At 61.0% G+C, this 14,990-nt stretch overlaps 1 protein-coding gene across 1 annotated transcript; it reads left to right on the top strand.

The window, feature by feature from the left end:
* Positions 1-3,947: 3,947 nt before the first annotated feature.
* ENH_00026050 (hypothetical protein, conserved) lies at positions 3,948-10,389 on the top strand (the record flags this gene model as incomplete). The annotated part of the gene is made up of 3 exons (XM_013579733.1): positions 3,948-4,451; positions 4,636-5,269; positions 5,543-10,389. 3 exons carry the CDS (start codon positions 3,948-3,950, stop codon positions 10,387-10,389), a joined length of 5,985 nt encoding a protein of 1,994 aa, XP_013435187.1.
* Between the last annotated feature and the right edge of the window lie 4,601 nt (positions 10,390-14,990).

Raw genomic sequence — 14,990 nt, 5'->3', positions numbered from 1 at the left:
CCCTGGAAACAGCAGCGCGTCTGGGGCAAGGGTCTGCTTCCTGAGCCTGGAGATGGCCCACTGCTGCAGCTGCTGCTGCTGCTGCAGTGCAGCAGCCTCAAGACACAGCAGCTGCAGCGGCGCACTCCCCTCTAGCGGCTCCACTATGGCGCTGCTCCACTGCAGCTGCCGCCCCCCCTCCCCCGCCAGCCGCCCCACAACTACGGCTTCGCCCTGCAGCAGCAGCAGCAGCAGCAGCAGCAGCAGCAGCAGCAGCGAGGCTCCGCACAGCAGCAAACTGCTTCCAGCGCAGCAGCAGCTGCCGCAGCAGCAGCTAGTCCCCGCTGCACTGCAAGAAGCATATAGCCATACTCAGCTTCATACAAATGCATATTCCTGTGTGCATGCATAATAATATACATGCAATAATATATATATATATATATATGTATCATAATATATATATATATAATATATATATATATATATAAATATATATATCATAAAATATATATATATATACAACTATTTATTGTGCATTAACATAAAGTTATTTTGTATGGACAGATTTGGCAGATGCATGCACATTAAAATGCAGAGTTTATTATAATATATAAATAAAATAATATAAATAAATAAAAGTAAATTTAATAAATATAAATAAATGTAATAAATATAAATACAAATAAATAAAATAAATATAAATAAATAACAATGTGTATAAACAGAACTTATAAAGGCGCGCGCTTCTGTACAGATGAAGTCAACAGAAGCAGCAAATCAAATGAAGCCACTGCAGCAAAATTAGTCCTATAAGTGCTGCTGCTGCTGCTGCTGCTGCTGCTGCTGCTGCTAGCCTTTGATGTGGGGTGCATCCGTACTAGCTGCTGCTGCTGCTGCTCCTGCTGCTCCCCAAGCAGCGCATGCAGCATTTTGCGGCGAAGCTGCTGCAGCCTTTGCTGCTGCAGCGCGAAATGCATGCGGGCGTTGTCGCTCAAAGACGAGAAGGAGGGTGCTGCTGCGCCTGTTGCGCGGGCAGCAGCAGCAGCAGCAGCAGCAGCAGCAGCAGGCGGCTGCTGCGGCTGCTGCAGCACGTAAGCTGAAGAGTAAAGTCCCAAGAAAACCTGCAGCACAAATTCAAAGACAAGACAACACAGCCTGAGGCAGCAGGGGGGCCCCCCGCAAGGCTGGGGCCCTCGGGGCCCCGCAGCAGCAGCGCAGCAGCGCAGCAGCGCAGCAGCACAGCAGCGCAGCAGCCCACTGGCTCAGAGAGCCCAACAGACACCTGCAGCAGCAGCAGCCACAGGGGTCGGTGCCGCAGAAGCAGCCGCAGGGGGGGCCCCCTGCTGCTGCTGCTGCTGCTGCTGCTGCTGCTGCTGCTGCTGCTGCTGCTAGGCAAATAGTGAATGTGGAAGGCTAAATGTGCAGAAGCAAAATGGAACCATCAGAAAAGAATCTGCTGCTGCTGCTGAGCTGTACAGACACCTCACCTGCTGCTTGTTGATGCATCTGTTGCCATCTTTGCAGCCCTCGAGAGACCCCAGCAGCACTTCCACTTCTTCTGCAGCACAAAAAGTCAATTCAATCAAACATTCTCATCCTGCTGCTGCTGCTGCTGCTGCTGCTGCTACTGGCGCTGCTGCTGCTGCTGCTGCTGCTGCTGCTGGCGTTGCTCGCGTTGTTGCTGCTGCTGCAAGTGCCACCGTCGCTCGTGCAGCTGCTGATGCAGCTCGCGCTTCGCCGGTGCTGCAGCAGCAGCTGCTGCTGCAGCACCAGCTGCTGCTGCTGCAGCATCAGCTGCTGCTGCTGCTGCTCTTCACAGAGCAGCAAGCTGGCGGAAACTCCACGGCTGCAGCCGCTGTTTGCTGCTGCAGGCCTTACCTGCATAGTCTTTTTGCTGCAGCAGCGGCTTGCTGGAAAGAATATCAGAAATGATTTTATTTAGAAGAAGAGGAGAAGCTGGCTGCTGCTCGCTGCTGCCTGGGGTGTCTAGACACACGGGGTTTCCTGCTGCTGCGTCCTGCAGCAGCTGCTGCAGCCGCTGCAGCGCCATCTCCTGCTGCACCTCGGCAGGGGCGCCAGCGCGGGCATGCTTTGCTGCTGCTGCTGCTGCTGCTGCACCCAAAGCTGCCCATACACCCCGCGTCTCAGCCGGCAGCAGCTCCAGCACGCTGCTGCTGCTGCCGGCCGTCAGCAGCTGCTGCAGCTCCCTGTACACCCCAGCGCGGTCCAGCAGCGGCTCCTCCGTCCTCATTTTCGCAGAAGTGCCAGCAGCAGCAGCAGCAGCAGCAGCGGTCGCTGCAGCAGCAACAGCAGTTGCTGCAGCAGCTGCAGCAACCGCTGCAGCCACAGCAGCAGCTGCGACGAAGATAGCAGCTGCAGCAGCAGCTGCTGCAGCACCAGCGACTGCAGCCGCTGCGGGATAAGACTCGGATAGAGAAGGCTCAGAGGCTCATGGAAGCCCTAGAGAAACACACTCTAAAAGAAGTCTTGGCGGCTTCAGGACAAGGGTTTAGGGTTTAGGGTTTAGGGTTTAGGGTTTCGGGTTTTGCGTTTAGGGTTCCGGGTTTCGGAATGGCCGCTTGGAACACAGCGAGATATCCTGCAGGCGCAAAAAATGTGTTGCCTTCTGGGTTCAGGGTTTATAACATAGGGCTTAGGGTTTAGGGTTTAGGGTTTAGGGTTTGGAGGGTCAGGGTTTAGGACTGTAGTGATGGGGAATCGAGTGCGTGGGGTTTGTGTTATTCTCGGTGGGGTTTCTGCTGCATGCTGCGAAGCAATTAAATGCCTCACCATCAAATAAATATTTTATTTATTTAAAAAAGGAAAAAAAGGGGAAAAAAGATTTATTTCAAGGCCCTAGAGCCCGCCTGGGGGCCCCAGACGAGGCCCCCCTACTCTCTGCTGGGGGCCCCCGTGCTGCTGCTGCTGCTGCTGCTGCTGCTGCTGCTGTTGTTAGCTGAGTTTTCTCATTCTTTAGTAGACTGCGGAAGAGGGGCCACTCCCGAATTGGTGCACGTTTAGCGCAGCAGCAGCAAGTGCAGCAGCATCGCTGCCAGCCGCAGCAGCAGCAGCACCAGCACCAATCGAAGCAGCAGCAGCAGCAGCACCAGCACCAATCGAAGCAGCAGCAGCAGCAGCAGCAAAAGCAGCAGCAGCTGCTGCGATTTAACACGTAACTGTGTCTCGTAGGGAGACGCCGCTGCTGCTGCTTAATGGAGAGCGCCAACGGAAGAGCACTGCAAACGAGAGCAGGAGTTCTTGCTGTTGCTGCTGCTGCAGCAGCAACCACGGCAGCAGCAGCAGCTGCTGCTGCAACTGCAGCACCACTGGCACCAGCAGCAGCAGCAGGAGCGCAAGCCTCAACAGGGCCTGCGCCTACGGGAGGAGACGCAGCTGCTGCAGCTGCATCCCGAAGCGGCTGTGTGAGAGCTGCAGCTGCTGCTGCCTCTGTTGCTGCTGCTGCTGCAGTGCATGCACTTGCATATGCAGAATGCCCATTAGCAGCAAATCCCCGCTAGCAGCAGCAGCCGACGCAGCACTTTTTGCTGCTGCTGCTGCAGCAGCAGAGCCGCAGAAGCCCCCCCGACGCGTAGTCTTCGACGCGCCCATTTGGGGAGAGAACACGGCAGCAGCAGCAGCAGCAGCAGCAAGAGCAGCAACAGAAAATGCTGCAGCAGCAACAGCAGCAGCAGCTGCTGCTGCTGATGCACCGGGCAGCCAGCAGTGGCACTTAGAGAAGAAGCTGCAGCTGTGCAGCGCAGCAGACATATGTCTTGTTAAAGGGACAGCGTACGCTTTTGCTGCTGCTGCTGCTGCTGCTGCTGCTGCTGCTGAAAGTATTGCGGCTACTTCTGCGTCAGTTGAATGTGGCTATTCTGTTGCTGCTGCTGCTGCTGCTGCTGCTTATTCCGCGCTGCTGCTGCGCTTGTTGCTGCAGCTGCAGCGTGAGTACTGAGGCCCTGCAAATGCGCCACGCTGCGCTGCTTGGACATGGTGCTGCTGCTAACTCCGCCGCTGCTGCTGCCGCTGCTGCTGCTGCTGCTGCTGCTGCTGCTACTGCTGCTGCTCCTCTTGCTGCTGCTGCTGCTGCTTTGTGCTGCAGCTCCGCCCTGGTTTCTGCGTCTCTGGATCCCCAAGTTGTGCAGCAGCTGTGCAAGTCTTTGCCCCATGATCTGCTCAATGACTTCCCGCCTTCTTTGCTGCTGCTGCTGCACGAGCAACAGCAGCAGCAGCAGCAGCAGCAGCAGCAGCGTGAGGGGGAGCAGACGTCGCTGCTGCTGGCCCTAGCTGCAGCACTAGAGCAGCGTTGCAAAGCTAAAGGCATTTTTGCTGGCACAGCGGACACAGCAGCAGAGCAGGCAGCAGCAGCAGCAACGGCAGCAGCAGCAACAACAGCAGCAGCAGCAGCCTCGGAGTTCGCCTTGGCTGCTGTGGAAGCCCAAATTAAAATTCTACACAAACTGAGAGAGGTGACTTTGCTGCTGCAGCAGCTGCTGCTCTGCTGCTGTGGCTGAAGCAGCTGCGCCAACGCCAGTATTGCTGCTGTTGCTCTTGCTGCTGCTGCTGCTGCTGCTATTCCTGGCTGTAAGTGGTCGCGTTCTTGAATTGCTGCTGCTGCGCTGCTGCTGCGCTGCTGCTGCGGCTGCTGCTCAGGCCCTGCTGGAGCCGCTGGCAGGCTCTTTGGAATATGTGGGGTTTCATGCTGCTGCAGCAAACCAGTTCGCGCTGCATGCGCTTTCGCTGCTGCGTCGCAGCTGCAGCAGCAGCTGGATGCCGCAGCAGCAGCAGCAGCAGGTGCAGCTGCTGCAGCAAAAGCTGCGCAAGGCTTCCCGCAGCTGCCGGTGTCTCAGCGTTGCTGCTGGCCCCCGCAGCCTCCTTGCCCCAGTTCTTTCTGCTGCGCTGCAGCAGCACGTGCTGCTGCTGCACCCGCAAGTGATGCCGCTGGTGTCCAGCCTCACAGCTGCTGCAGCAGATGTTGCGGCACTGCTGCACTGCAGCAGCAGCAGCAGCAGCAGCAGCAGCAGCTCCAGTCCTGCTGATTGGTGCCCCCTGTCTGAAGAGCAGGTGCTGCACGCCGGTCGTCAGTTGCGGGCAGCAGCAACGCACTTGTTTCCCTCCGAATGCTTTCAGCAGCTGCAGCAGCTGCAGCAGCAGCAGCAGCAGCAGCAACAGCAGCAGGAGTCTTCCCTAGAGGCCCTGCTGCGAGGGGCTCCCCACACAGAGTCCTTTTCTCTTAACTTCATTTGCCCGCAGCTCGTCGGCCGCCCCCTTACTGGCCGTCAAGACGGTGAGATGCTGCTGCTGCTGCTGCTGCTGCTGCTGCTGCTGCTAGTGCTGTTGCTGCTGCAGCGTGTGGCAGGCGCGTCCTGGCTGCTGCCGCTGCTGCAGCTGTTCTGTGTGTGCTGCTGCTACAGTCTTCGGAGCTAGTGCAGCAGCAGGGTGCAGTTTGGAGCTTATTTGCTGCTGCGGTGGTCTGGCGCAGCGTGGATTGACTTGCTGCTGCAGCTGCTGCTGCTGCTGCCCCCCGGGCAGCCACGTCAAGACTGGCTGCTTGCTGCAGGCCTGGAAGGGCTGCTGCTGCAGCTGCTTTTGCGCAGTTCTCTTCCTCTGAGCCGTCCCCTTTCTCTGCCGCTGCTGCTGGACGCCTGCGGCTTGCAGCTGCCGCTGCAGCAAGCGCAGCAGCAACAGCAGCAGCAGCTGCTGCTGTCTCCCGTCCAGCAGCAGCACCTGCACCAGGGTCCCCTACTTGCCGCCGCTGCTGCTGCTCTTGCAGACGGCCTCCATATGGCTGCCTCTCTCGCCTTTGTCAAGAACACTGCTGCTGCTGCTGCTGCTGCTGCAGCGCCGTGCGCCCGTGGTGCGTCTCGCGCCCCCAGCAGCAGCAACGGGAGCAGCAGCAGCAGCAGCAGCAGCAGCAACAGCGGCGTGTGTATATTTAGGAAAGTTGCAGACTTTCTTGGGCGCCGCCAAACGCGCAGCAGCAGCCCAGAAGGCGTTGCTGCTGACATACTGCAGCTGCTGCTGCTGGAGAGACTGGAGGGAGACGCTGCAGCTCCCGGCAGCAGCAGCAGTAGCAGCAACGGCAGCAGCAGCAACAGCAGCAACAGCAGCAGGAGCAGCAACGACGCGGGCGGCACCCAGCACCTAAGAACTGCCTTGCTTCGCCTCATCGAGCACACCACGGCTGAAGCCGCAGCAGCATCAGCAGCAGCAGCAGCAGCAGCAGCAGCAGGAACAGCAGCTAAGAAACTGTGCAGCTCTGGCTGCAGCCGCTGCGGAGCATCGGACCACATCTTTGCTGCCTTGCTGCTGCTGTCGTGCCCGCAGCAGTGGGTTTGTGACAGAGTTTGCTTCCTTGCATGCAGCAGCATGACCACTGGTCACTCTCTGCTGCTGCAGCCGGACTGCCTGCTGGAGGCTGTCTCGCTGGTTGGCGAGGCCCCGCGCCGCTTCGTCCGCAGCGCAGCCACGCATCTGCTGCTGCAGCAGCAGCAGCAGCAGCAACAGGTGCAGCTGGGGCTGCAGCAGCAGCAGGGGCAGCAGCGGGACACGCAGCTGCTGCTGCGCGCCTGCGCATGCGTGATCGACATGTACGACCCCTGCCTGCTGGAGGAGTGCAGCAGGACGCTGCAGCAGCAGCAGCAGCAGCAGCCAGGGGCGCATTTGCTGCTGCAGCAGCTGCCCGTCTACCGCGTGCTGCTGCTGCAGCGGCTGTTCTCCGTGTCTGCGCAGCAGCGGCAAAACGCAGGAGCAGCACTGAAGCTGCTGCTGCAGCTGCCGCCCCCGCTGGGGCGGGACCCCGTGGGGGCGGCGCTGCAGCTGTGGTCGGAGAGCAAGCAGCAGCAGCAGCAGCAGCAGCAGCAGCTGCAGGGGCTGCTTTGGGAAGAAGCAGAAGCTTCCGTCCTTTGTGCTGCTGCTGCTAACCCGCGGCTTTCTGCTGCTACCCGCGCAGAGTCGCTGCGGACTTTTGAGGTGTACGTACACTCCACCGCCCAAGAAGCCAGGCCATTCCTCCGCAGCCTCTGCTGCTCTTTGCTGACGTTGCTGCTGCAGCAGCCGCCGGAAGCAGACAGTCCTGCTGCTGCAGCTGCTGCTGTTTCTGCTGCTGCTGCTGCGGCCGCGGCCCTGCCAGAGGTCGCCACTGCAGCCTGGGACGACCAGGAGCAGCCCTTGCTCTTCTCGCTGCTGCAGTTCCTGCGCGTTGCAGCGCAGCAGCAGCAGCAGCAGCAGCAGCAGCAGCAGCAGCACGATGCGCTCGTGACGGCTGCTGCTCGCGTATTGGCGCTGCCGCTGCTGCTGCTGCCTCCGGGTGACCCGCTGCTGCACTACGTGATTGAGGTGTACAGACAGCTGCTGGGGGACTTGCTGCTGCAGCACTGCTTCGCTTTGGAAGCTTCTGTGTCTCTTTCATGTTTGCAGCTTTTGGCGCTGCTGCTGTTTCACCCGCAGCAGTCTTTGCTGCTGCAGCACCGGGTGTGCCCCCTGGGGCCCTCGCTGGAGGCGCTGCTGCAGCAGCCGCAGCAGCAGCCACGGCTGCTGCTGCCTTCTTGGCTGCGGCTGCGCGTCGAGCTGCCCCTAGACACCGACACTATTTGCTGCTGCACTGCAGCACAAGCTAGCTGGGCTAGCCGCAGCCAGGACGCGGCCTTCTTTGTGGCTAGCCAGCTAGCTAACGACGCCTCGGCCCTTGACGCAGCAGTTGCAGCAGCAGCAGCCGTTTCTGCTGCTGCTCCCACAAGACCTGCTGCTGACTCGCAGCTGCTGCTGCATGGCAGCGAAGGAAGCAGCAGCAGCAGCAGCGCTTTGCCCACGGGCGGGTCCTTGGACAGTGCAGCTGCAGCGCCACCAGCGCCAGGAGCAGCAGCAGCAGCAGCAGCAGCAGCCACGGAAGCAGCTGCAGCAGCGCCTTGCTGCAGGGCGTGCTTCTGCTGCTCTGAGGCAGCTCAGGTCGGGCCTTTGCTGCTGCTAGAGGCCCCGACTGGCAGCAAAAATATCCTTCGTGCTGCTGCTGCTGAGTTGTCTTTAACAAGAAAAACGGCGCAGCAGCTGCTGCTGCCTTCACACCCCGCGCTGAAGCGGCTGCTGGAGGTTTTGTCTCACCCGCCGCTGCTGCGCGAGGCCTCCCCGCTGCAGCAGCAGCAGCAGCAGCAGTTGCTGCTGCAGCAGTCGCTAGGTGACGGCTCCGTTCTTCCTACTGCGGCTGCTCTTTCGAATGCTGATGGCGCCCCTGCTGCTGCTGCTGCTGCTGCTGCTGCTGCTGGCAGCAGCCCCCACTCTGACGCTGCCACGTACGCAGAGGCGCTGCAGTACTGCAGGAAGGTCTGCGCAGCACTGCAGCAGCCTGTGGAGCCTGCTGCTGCTGCAGTCTGCTGCCTCACCAGGAGAGGGCTTGCAGCAGCAGCAACAACAGCCAAATGCTGCTGCTGCTCGCTCTCAACTGCTGCTGCTAAGGGCCTCCGTGCTGTGGCCCTTGCAGCCAAAAGGTACACATACCCATTTCTCCAGCAGCTTGCGCAGCAGGTGGCTGAGGCCATGCTGGAGGCCGAGGAGCAAGCAGCAGCAGCAGCAGCAGCAGCAGCAGCAGCAGCAAACGTGGAGGAGCTAGTGCTGCAACCACCCAACTCGGGTGGCGCTGCTGTGGCGTGCCGCGACGACGTTGACTTGCTGCTGCTGGGCACGCAGCTGCTGGCGGAGCTGCTGCCTTTCGCAGCAGTTGCTGCGGCTCCTCCAGGCCCAGTCCACAGCAGCAGCAGCAGCAGCAGCAGCAGTTCAGGAGACTGCTGCAGCAGGTGGATGACGCTCCCCAACGTCTCCCAGTTTTGCGGCAGCCTACTTGGGGTGTCTGCGCAGCTCCCGCTCTTGCGCCGGGCGGCGCTGCAGTTTGCTGCTGTCGTTCTGCAGCACTCGCTGCCCCCACGCTGCAGCAGCAGCAGCAGCAGCAGCAGCAGCAGCATCAGCAGCAAAGTGTGCCTTGCAAGGGCGGCGGCCGATGCGCTGTGGGTTCTGGATCCTGCGATCGCGTCGAGCGGCAGCAGCAGCAGCAGCAGTGTCCTGCTGCAGCTGCAACTGCAGCAGCTGCTGCAGCAGCACTCGCGCTTAGCAGCAGAAGATGAGAGCTCGGTGCAGGAGCAGCAGCCAGTAACTCAGGCCTTGGTGGCGCTGCGGGTTTGTGCCCTCCACAATCCTTTTGCTGCTGTTGCTGCTGCTGCGCAAGCAGCAGAGGAATGGCAGGAGCTGGCAGCAGCAGGGGCTGCAGCTCTCATGCAGGACCCCCGCTATTACGCGCAGCACTACCAGCAGCAGCAGCAGCAGCAGCAGCAGCTGCTGCTGCTGCTCGAAAGCCAGGTGACCCTTCTCCTTACCTTCTTGGGCAAAGCAGCCCCAAGCGTTCGTGTGGCTGCCTGGCGTTGCCTGCGGGGCTGTCTCGTTGCTGCCTCGGCTCTGCTGCAGCAGCAGCAGCAGCAGCAGCAGCAGCAGCAGCCGGACTTGCTGCTGCGGCTGTACAGCTGGGTCTGCCCTGCAATCTGCCAGCGACTGCTCGAGAGACAGGGGCCCCTCCCTGGGGGGTTTTGCTGCTGCTGCTGCTCTAGCAGCACGGAGGTGGCGGAGGCGCTGCAGTGTCTGTCCACCTTGCGCTGCTGCAGCAGACGCAGCAGCAGCAGCAGCAGCGACGGCAGCGACAGCTGCGCAGCAGCAGCAGGAGGCTGCGCCACTTCTGCTGCTGCTGCTGCTGCAGCGCTCGATGAGTGGGTCGCAAGTGAGTCGTTTGTACACCGCACCTTCGCCGCTTTTCTTAACTGCTGCAGCAGCAGCAGCAACAGCTGCAGCAACAGCAGCAGCAACAGCAGCAAGCTTGACTCAGTGGCCCATGAAACTGCGTTGAAAGGCCTGACTGCATCTCTAGAGCTGCTTTGTTGCTCCGCCCAAACGCATGCGGCGCCGTTACTGCTGCTGCTGCAGCAAGAGCAGCAGCAGCCGCAGCAGCAGCAGAAAGATCAGGCTGCGCTCCTAGCTGCTGCTGCGCAGCGCAACTGGGGCAGCAGCAGCAGCACCGGCAGTAGCGGCAGCAGCATTTTGAGCAGCATTGTGGCTGCAGTTTATCCTCGGCCTAATCCTTTGCTGCAGCTGCCGCCGCATGCAGCAGCAGCAGCAGACTCGGGCTTCGCGAGTGCTGCTGTTTCTGCTGTTGCAGCTGTGGGCACTTCAGAAGCGCCTGCTGCTTTTGCTGCTGCAGTGCAGGCAGCAGCAGCAGCAGAGGATGCAGCAGATCTCAAAGAGGTCACGAAATGCTGCAGGGCTTTGCGGCTGCTGCTGACCCTTATGGAGGGAGCTGATGCTGTCGCGCTTTGCATATGCAGCAGCAGCTGGAGAAGGCGCGCAGTCGTTTGGTTTGCTTTTTTGCGTTGAAGCCCTCGTCCGAGCTGCAGCAGTTTTGCTGCTACGGTCTTCTAGCAGCAGCTGCAGCAGCAGCTGCAGCAGCAGCTGCTGCTGCAGCTGCAGCTGCGGCCGGGCGCTTGATGATAGACGGCGCAGAGGTGCAGCAGCAGCTGGGCACGGGTCTGCAGCAACTGCAGAGAGAGTTGGCGAGCTGCTGCTGCTGCTGCTGCGGCTGTTTGTTTTGCTGCACCAACAGACAGCCCAGCGGGTGGCAGAGCAGCTGCCGGCAGACAACTCCGTGCTGCTGCTGCTGCTGCAGCAAAGAGAAGCGCTGCGGCGGCGGCAGCAGCAGCAGCAGCAGCAGCTGGACGACGACTTGCTGCAGGCGCTTCAAGGGACGCAACAGAAGGGAGCGACAGCAGCAGCAGCAGCAGCAGCAGCGCAGCAGGCTGCAGCAGAATGCCTCTGGCCCTCTCCTTCGCTGCTGCTGCTGATTGTGTTATGCCTCCAAGTACGTTTTTCGGGTGTACGTACACCTCAGCTGCCTCAGCTGTCCAGTTCCCTCCCAAAGCCCTCCCCTCTCCCTTCCCGCCCCCGCGTCTGCTGCACCTCTACAACTGCTGCTGCTGCTGCTGCTGCTGCTGCTGCTGCTGCTTATGTTGTGCAGCATCCCTGTGGAAGTGGCGCTGCTGCACCTTTGCCGGCAGCAGCAGCAACTCTTGCTGTTTGTCTGCTGCGTCTCTCTTACGAAAGGGCCCTTGGCCGTCTCGCGCTGCAGAGCCACATTCCAAAAGCAGTAGGGGGGCCCCCGGGGGGCCCCCCTGGGGGCCCCCTGGGGGGCCCCCCGGGGGGGCCCCTCTGGGGGCCCCCCTGGGGGCCCCTCTGGGGGCCCCCCTGGGGGCCCCTCTGGGGCCCCTCTGGGGGGCCCTCTTCTTTCTTCGGGGGCTGCCCGTTAAAGCTGCCGCCGCTGCTGCCGCCGCTGCCACACGAACACCTGCAGCTGTACAGGAAAAGTGACACACAGCAGCAGCAGCAGCAGCAGCAGCAGCAGCAGCAGCAGTGTGAGTCCCCGCTGCTGCCGCCCGACCCGCGGCTCGCTGCGGGGCTGTTCTCCGCTACTGCTTCTCTGCTGCTGCAGCAGCTGCACTGCCGCAGCCTTGCTGCTGCATGCGCTGTGTCTATACACCAGCGGCCACCTTCGAGCTTGAGGCGGCACAGCACTGCAGCAACCGCAGCAGCAGCAGCAGCAGCTGCTGCTGCTGCTTCTAGTCCAGGGAGCAGCAGAGGAAGAGCCCGCAGCAAAGTCTATGGGCCCTCTTCTTCCTCCCCACAGTTCTATAGGCAGCAGCAGCAGCAGCGGCCCCCCAGCAGCTGCTGCAGCAGTCCTTTGAATGCTTCTCAGCTGTCAATGCACTCTGCAGCAGCAGCAGCAGCACCGGCAGTAGAAGGCAGCCACAGATGGCTGCAGCAGCAGCAGCAGCAGGGCTTTGCAGGGGAAAGCGAGTCTTTGGTGCTGCAGCAAAACCGCGAGGAGTTCCGCAACAGCTGTTTGCTGCACACGCTGGGCGAGCTGCTGCTGCTGCTGTTTGCGGGGCACCCAACTGCAGCAACTGCAGCAGCGTGGACGCGCTTCATCCCCTACCCCGACAGCAGCAGCAGCAGCAGCAGCAGCAGCAGCAAGAAGCCGACTCTGCTGCCGGCGCACCTGGTGAATGCGCTGGAGTGTCTTCTTCACGGCGCTGCTGCTGCGTCTTTGCTCAACTATGTTGCTGCTGTTGGTGCGCAGAGGGCGCAGCAGAAGCCTCAGCCCTTGCTGCAGCAGCAGCAGCAGCAGCAGCAGCAGCAAGAGGCTTACCCGGGAGACTTGCGGTCCTTTCTCAGTCTCAGCAGCTGTGGGCGTAGCTGCGGCAACCTGCTGCTGCACCGCGTTTTGCTGCTGCTGCAGCTGCTGTCGGCGGCGTCTACATGCACAGCTGATGGGCTTGCTGCTGCTGCTGCTGCTGCTGCTGCTCTGCCGTTTGGGGCAGTTGTTGCTGCAGTTAGTGCTCTGTGGCGCCTCTGCTCTCTGCAGCAAACCCTGCTGAGCCTGGTACTTCATTCTAGCCCAGCAGCACAGCAGCAGCAGCACCGCAGCAGCAAATGCCGCACCAGTAGCCACACCAGCAGCAGCAGCAGCAGCAGCAGCACAACGCAAGAGGGGTTTGTTGGGGGTCTTTTTTACTGTAGAATAGCGGGAGGGGAACTGCCTGGTGCTGTCTCTGAGACAAGCTGCTGCTGCTGCTGCTGCTGCTGCTGCTGCTGCTGCTTGTTTGTCTGCACGCAGCTGCTGCAGTTCCTGCTTCGGTGCGTAGCTGCTAGGCAAGAAATTCTGCTGCTGATGCCCCACAGCAGAAGCGAGCTTAGAGGGGCCCCAGGGCTGCTGCTGCTGCAGACAGGGGAGGCCTTGCTGCGGCTAAGGCTGCAGGAAGCTGGAGTTGTTGCTGCTCTTGTGGATTCCGTCTGCAATTCAATTAGCAGCAGCAGCAGCAGCAGCAGCAGCAGCAGCAGGAGCCGGCAGCAGAAGCTGCCGCCGCGCCTTCTTTGCTGCGTCCTGCTGCTGCTGCAGCACACCGTAGACGCCAATCTGGAACGGCCTCTGCTGCTGCAGCTCATAGGAGCCCTTGCTGCTTCTCTGAGGCCTCGGCTGCAGCAGCTGCTGCAGCGCAGCAGCAACAGCAGCAGCTACAGCAGAAGGCTCGCAGGAGCTGCTGCTGCTGCTGCTGCTGCTGGCCGCTGGCGCTCTGCCCTCAACCCCGTTGATGTGCTGCTGCTGTCTGCCCAGCTGGAGTGTCTGGGAGCAGCAGCAGCAGCAGCAGCAGCAGACCGACGAGCCCTAGGCCCCGTTTTCTCGACTGCAGCAGCAGGTAGGCCATCTCTGCCTCCGCAGCAAACACTGTACCCTTTGGGTGCTCTCTGGGGGCCCCCAAGGGGGCCCTAAAGGGGCCCCTCAGGGCCCCCTGAAGGGGCCCCTTAGGGGGCCCTCTGGGGCCCCCCTGGGGGCCCCCAGAGTGAAGCTTCCTAGAGGGGCCCCCTTGAGGCTTTAGTGCAGTTTTGACTGTCTTTAGAGACAGCCGCTGAGCACAAGAGCAGCAGCAGCAGCAGCAGCAGCAGCAGCAGCAACTGAGGAGCTGCTGCTGCTGTTGCTGCAACTGTAGATCTATAATTGATCGTCCCGTCTGCTGCTGGCTCTGATGCTGCTGCAGTTGGGAAACTTTTTCCAAGTGTCCTGACGGCATTTTCGGGCTGCTGCTGCTGTTGCTGCTGCTGCTGCTGCTGCTGCTGCTGCAGGAGCTTTGCCTGGGCTGAGCCCGAAGGAGTCGCTGGAAGAGTTTGTGGCGCCGCTGCTGCTGCCCGAGCTGCCGCTGCAGCTGGTTGCTGCCTTGCTGCATTTCCTGGTGTCTGTAACTGCAGCAGCAGCAGCAGCAGCGGGACCAGCAGCAGCAGCAGCAGACGCAGGCACGCGCCATGGGGAGCAGCAGAACGAAGAGGTGCTGCAGGTCTCGCCTTTTTACAGCCCAAGAGGGCCCTCTGTGTCTCGACAAACTCCAGCAGCAGCAACAGCAGCAACAGCAACAGCAGCAGCAGCAGCAGCAAGGGCGCTTTTGCTGCTGCAGCACTCCGCCACGCTTCCTGACGCTCTCTACTTCCTCTTGGTCGTTCGCCTCGCGCCACAGGACTCCTTGCTGCCAGCAAATCCCCTCTTCCTGAGAGATACGCAGCAGCAGCAGCAGCAGCAGCAGCAGCAGCAGCAGCAGCAGCAAGAGGGGGCATGCTGGGCGCGCGCGCTGCGCGACGCGCTGCTGCTGCTGCTGCGGGTCTTCTTATCGGACTTTCGCCCCGCCGGCAAACTGAGGGCCCACATGGGGCCCCTGCTTTTAGCCCTCAGCAGCTGGAGCGAGGCGCTGCAGCAGCAGCAGCAGCTGCAGCAGCAGCAGCAGCAGCTGCTGCTGCCCAGCCACCTGCAGCAGCAGCAACTGCTGCTGCACGAAATAAGGCACTTGCTCAAAGCCAGCGTCCACGCACTAAGTACCCTGGGGTCCCCTCGGGGCCCCTGAGGGCCCCCAGGGGCCCCCAGGGGCCCCCCGAGGCCCCCCCTAGGGGCCCCCCTAGGGGCCCCCGTAAGTCCTTGGGGGCCCCTGCTGCTTGTAACTATTTGTTTTGTTTCTTGTCTTGTTCGCTAGTTGGGGCCCCCGGGTGTTTGGGCTGATGAAGTACATTATTAAGTTGTAGGGTTTAGGGTTTAGGGTTTAGGGTTTAGGGTTCCGTTTCCCAGTAAGCTCCGTTATACATTGACTTCAACTTGCAAGCAGCTTGCCTCTAATGTGTTTTGCTGCTGCTGCTGCTCTCTAGCTGCAGCAGAAGCGGGAGTTGCCTCTGCATGCGCTCGTGTCAGCGCCCGCAGTCAGCAGCAGCAGCAGCAGCAACACAGCAGCAGCAGCAGCAGCAGCAGCAGCAGCAGCTATTGTAAAGGTGAACAGCAAATAAGGGAAGTCATACAGCTACCGCGAGACATAAAGTGCGAGTTACGAAGTTGCGCGGGCCGGAGCCCCGCACGCCTGCCCTTGCTAGCTAGCTGGCTGGCTAGCTAGCTA

The sequence above is a fragment of the Eimeria necatrix genome, genomic scaffold (genome assembly GCF_000499385.1).
Source record: "Eimeria necatrix Houghton genomic scaffold, Enh_scaff19, whole genome shotgun sequence".
NCBI classification, from domain to species: Eukaryota; Apicomplexa; class Conoidasida; order Eucoccidiorida; family Eimeriidae; genus Eimeria; species Eimeria necatrix.
Note: the sequence above shows the minus strand (reverse complement) of the source record. Positions and strands in the feature narration are given on the sequence as shown.